Consider the following 4877-nt stretch of genomic DNA (forward strand, 5'->3'; position numbering starts at 1 on the left):
AATTTTTTCTCCGAAGGTATTTGGGTACCTTCAGCGGTAAAACGACTTTCAAATTTTGAAAGAAAAAAATTTCTGAAAAGTGTCTTTGAAAAAAATTTTGTACCACAAACAATGTACGGAAGTTGTAAGAGCAGAAATATTTAAGTATAGTAAAACCTGTCAAGGTGACCATCCGTCTGAATTAATTTCTTTTTTTCAAAAATCGAATTTAATTCATGTATGTACGGAATCGGGTTCGAATCCAAGTGATTACTGGTCGACGCAGATTCCGCATATACCTCGCACCGACCACGTAACTAACGTAAAACCCCCTCAGTGCTAGATGGGTCATGGGTTACAGTTTCCTTGCCGTCAGGTGAGCTGCGTTAAGTTTTCGTGGTTTTCCTCTCTATGTAACGCAAATGTGGGTTAGTTCCATCAAAAAGTCCTCCACGAAGACGAATTTCTTCCAATACTTGATACAGCAATTTCCTTGTCTTATGGATTCGGTTCAAAGTTACATGACCATGGAGTTGGAAATCGGTAGTCCTAAACTCAAAATTGGACTGTTTTAAAAATTATAGAATGTCAAGCAAAAGACACCTGCTATTTTAGAGTTGATCACGCAAGGAAATCTGTCGTTTGCTCTGTACACAAGATTTGGAGTTTTTAAAACAATCGTTACAGTGGGAATGAGATAGATTAAAAGTAAAAAACTTGCTGCCCGTTGCTAAAGATTTCACTTAGCATTTGCACCTCTGCATCGCTGCAAAAGACGACCACTTTCAAAGCACTTAAATGTATTTATTAGTAAAAGCCTAGTGTTATTACTGTTTGTTATATTTTGTTAATTTATTTATTTTCATCAAAGTTATATTAAGAACTGTTTGCCCAAGTTTTTTTTCTTAATTCATCCTGCATTAGGAACTAAATTGTGTAAGAATGAAATTAAATACAGATAAGTTGAAAATTTTTATTGAAAAACCTTCAGACAATGCAAAATTTAGCATTCTTCAGGTTTAACACAATGTTGATCAGACTCTCTTCGAACTGTTCCACTCGGACATCCACATCCTATGATGCACTGCAAGGTGCAGATACCACCTTCATCTTTGTAGTTGGAACAAGTCTTAGGACAAGCTGAGTAACAGGTTCCAAACTCTTCACCCTTGCTCTCATCACATTTCGGTTTTTCAGCTGAAATAATAATTTTTCATATGACTAGAGAATTAACATCGTTTCATTAAAATAATAATAATAAGATGAAGAAGAAAAAACATTTTCATTTAGAACGCTAAATGTAACTCTATTTCTGAATGACGTACAGAATACCCAATCACAACCTATATGGTAAAAGTAATTTTCTAAGCGTTAGCCGACTCACTGTGTGTGCTGTTCTATAACGATTAATTATTTTAATTTTTTATAAAATAAAATAATTCAGTGACTACCATTAATAAAATCACTTGATTACGAAATCAGTCGCTTTTTAATACCAAAACTGAAGGAACGGAATCACCAAAACCTGCTAAAACTATCTTATGCCATAAAATTATACTTGAAAGTTTGTAAAATAAAGTTTTTGTAAGTAATTTGTCTTATAAATAAAATCTCTTCTGAATAAATAGAATTTGCTATTTCCTCAAGTTTTAAAAGATGTAATTAAGAAAAAGATAAATAATACATTATATGCTTCCCCCACTTCCCCCTACGTACAAAAAGTAAAAAAGTTACTAATATGGATTGCACTTCGTCATTGTAAAACATTTTGGATCAAATTACGATAAAAAGTATCAGGGAAATTAATTTTTACCGGAACATGTATGAAAAAAAAATGGTATATTCCGTAACTTTTACTGTAATAATTACCATAAAATCACTGAATCACTCTAATTAAATATATATTACTGCAAAATTTACGGTATAATATTTTACGGTAAAAATGCATTTTTCGGGTATCCAAAGTACCGGTACTCAAAACTGTAATTTGATCAGAAATGCCTTACAGTATTTGGAAAATTGAAGGATTGGACTTAAAGAAATTATGGAAGAGGAGTGTAAACTAATTCTGAGGAAAGCTGTTGATGAATAGGTAAAAGTTATTGAATGCCTATTATTATTCATTTTCAATGATCATCACTTACTCAATCATTCAATAAAGCAAATGTATCTTCAATAGATGCCACTTAAGTGTATGATCTTTTAAAATGATTTTAATTTAAAGAATTAAGAGAATTATAGGAATGTATAAAAACTGTTATAAATTCTTAAATCATGTTGAATCTTTAACTTCATATTGTGCTAACCAAAGAAATAAGCCTATATTCGAAATTTACTTCTGTAAATTAAAAAAAAATGTAGCCTTATGCTCAATTAAAATATCAAATACAAATTTAGTAAAAATAAAATATAAATGCGACAATCAATTTAAGTTTTTTCAAGACATTGTAAAAAAGATAATTATCATCTCGTCATTTCGCACATTCGTATAAGACAGAAAAATAGCATATTATGGTTGTTAGTAAACAAAGAAAATACAAATAACTTTGATTCTCATCATCTTAAAATTAATAAAAGCTATAAAGTTATTTAATTTCAAATTATTTATTTAACTCGTTTTTAATGGTGCACCAGTGATATTAATTAACCTTACCTTATTAATATTATTCTCTGCTATTCTAACCCTTTTGTTTTTCATTATTGCTCCAAATTAAAGGCTTTAAACTGAAAGTGATTGTCTTTTATTATATTATATATTAATCTAATCATACTACCGCATTATGTATAACTTTTTGATAAGCATATTAAATTGCCTTTTTACAGTTATTATACGTTAAATAAATTACGTTTACTTTCATTATAAAGTTTACGTAAAACAGCGTCTAGTCAGCATATGCAATTCAAATAATGCATATAAAAAGTAACTATATTTAAAATTCTGTTTCATTGTTAGGAATTATTTTTCTACATGCATTGTTCGGAATTTCACTTCTGTTGATGAATAAGATCAGAAGCGAAAATATTAATTAACCGATTAACTTACTGAATCAAAAATTAAATGCGAATTTAAAAAAAAAGCAAAAAAAAAGCAAGTTGCCCTGATAACCGACAAAATTTATTAGGAATGGAAAAATGGAACTAAATATATGTTTAAACAATGAAAAATAAGGGATCTTTTAATTGAGTAATTTCTAATTTTGATAGAACAGTTCTGCATTAACAGTAGACAAAAATGACTGCGTGTCAATCATGGAGCTTGATTGAGTGAATCGAGCAAAGGGTGGTGCGCCTAATATTAAATAATAATTAATGCGATCAGAAAGGCAGAAATCGTTAGCTGGCTGTTCACCAAGAAGAAAAGTATAGTCAAAACTACCAGATTATGGTAAAATTCACCGTGTTTCTGGCTCTATGGGAACACCAAAAATATCGGTAATTTTTGCCGAAGCGCTTTGGTAGTGACTTTGGTAGAATTAACAATAAAATATGGTTTTATAATCTGCGATAAAATTCATCATTAATGGAAAAATTAGGTAATTTTACCATGATACCGTAGAGCATGGCATAAAAACAATTTATTCGGTAAAATTTACTTTTCAGTTTTGTTCTTTTTACTAAATGTGTGGTAATAAGAACTATGAATTTGAAACCAGAATTTCTGATAAATCATTAATTACCATATGGGAAAATTCCCAAATTAATGGTTTATATACCGTTTTTTTTTGGTTTTTATTACTGGAATTATGTTCTTTTACATGAAATATCATTCCCACACTGTATGGTAATTTCACCAGAAATTTTTTTCTTGTGTCTCACAGATGACTAATCGTAAGATAAGACACGGTTCCCAGTAGAAACCCAAAGTCAAGTATTACTGGCTGAAGTCAGGATGTTGGTGGGTGACGGGTGACCACTTTGATCAGGCTTTGAATGGACCGAGGGTGCACGGTATTAGTCCTCACTAAAACTCTTCTATCGCAAAGTGCTCGACTTCGCTCACAGGTCGTTGGGCTATCAAGGCGAGGGAGCTACGCAGTGAATCAAAATTGTGATGGTATGTCTTTCAAACGTCCTTAAGGATGCTTTCCAGATCTCCACCATAAGCCCATAGTGCAGCTCTAATGCGTTCTAAATAGACAATTACAACTTCCGCTGTCTGGCTATTTAATTTTAGTTCATAGCCGTCGTTGCACAGCTGATCCGAGTTTAGGTTTACGACTGCAAATGTTCATCTCCTCATCTTTGTAATCACGAAAACCACAAAGACCTCCCACGGTTAACCTGACAGCTGGAGGACTCTAATCCATGATCCGTCTACCACTGAGGATATTTTACGCCAGCACTGTGGTCGGTGTGAACCAGGCGCGATATTCATATTGACCAACCATTGCTGGAATTCGAACCCGAGGCACCGTATTGGAAGGAAAACGCTCAATCCCCTGAGCCATCTCCATACCTGCCAACTCTTCCGGATTTTCCGGAAGATTTTATTTTCATATTTAAAGTGGTAATAATTATATACTATTTTTTCTTTTATAATCTTAATTTTTAATTGATATTGATCACCACTATTCTTACAAAAATTAAGCACATATATTAATATGCGTTACTATCATGGTTGTCAACTTAAGTTTTCTCAAATACAACGTACTTGTTTGCTTAAAGTTGAAGTTTTAATTCCATTTTAATACCAGCGGAAAAAATAATAATGGAAGGGATTAAAAGTTGGCAGGTATGCAATAAGATTAAATGATTGCTAAAATTACTCCAAAAAAATATATCTTCAGTTGAGCACCTTTCATCCGAATCCTGATCAACCGAATTATCCAACTAAATGAGTCTATCAGGGATCAAAATTTTTATTCCAACTTTTATGAAGAAACAGTTTTTGGAAAAAC

General features: G+C 31.8%; 1 protein-coding gene across 1 annotated transcript in view; it reads right to left on the reverse strand.

Annotated features, from left to right (window-relative positions):
• Positions 1-938: 938 nt before the first annotated feature.
• LOC107443199 (chymotrypsin inhibitor-like) overlaps positions 939-4877 on the reverse strand; it is a 21854-nt gene continuing 17915 nt past the window's right edge. The window contains exon 2 of the mRNA XM_043048575.2: positions 939-1176. Coding sequence (XP_042904509.1) covers positions 983-1176 — 194 coding nt within the window. The 3' untranslated portion in view covers positions 939-982. The remainder of the gene's footprint in view (positions 1177-4877) is intronic.

This window comes from Parasteatoda tepidariorum, chromosome 3, assembly GCF_043381705.1.
Source record: "Parasteatoda tepidariorum isolate YZ-2023 chromosome 3, CAS_Ptep_4.0, whole genome shotgun sequence".
Lineage (NCBI taxonomy): Eukaryota > Metazoa > Arthropoda > Arachnida > Araneae > Theridiidae > Parasteatoda > Parasteatoda tepidariorum.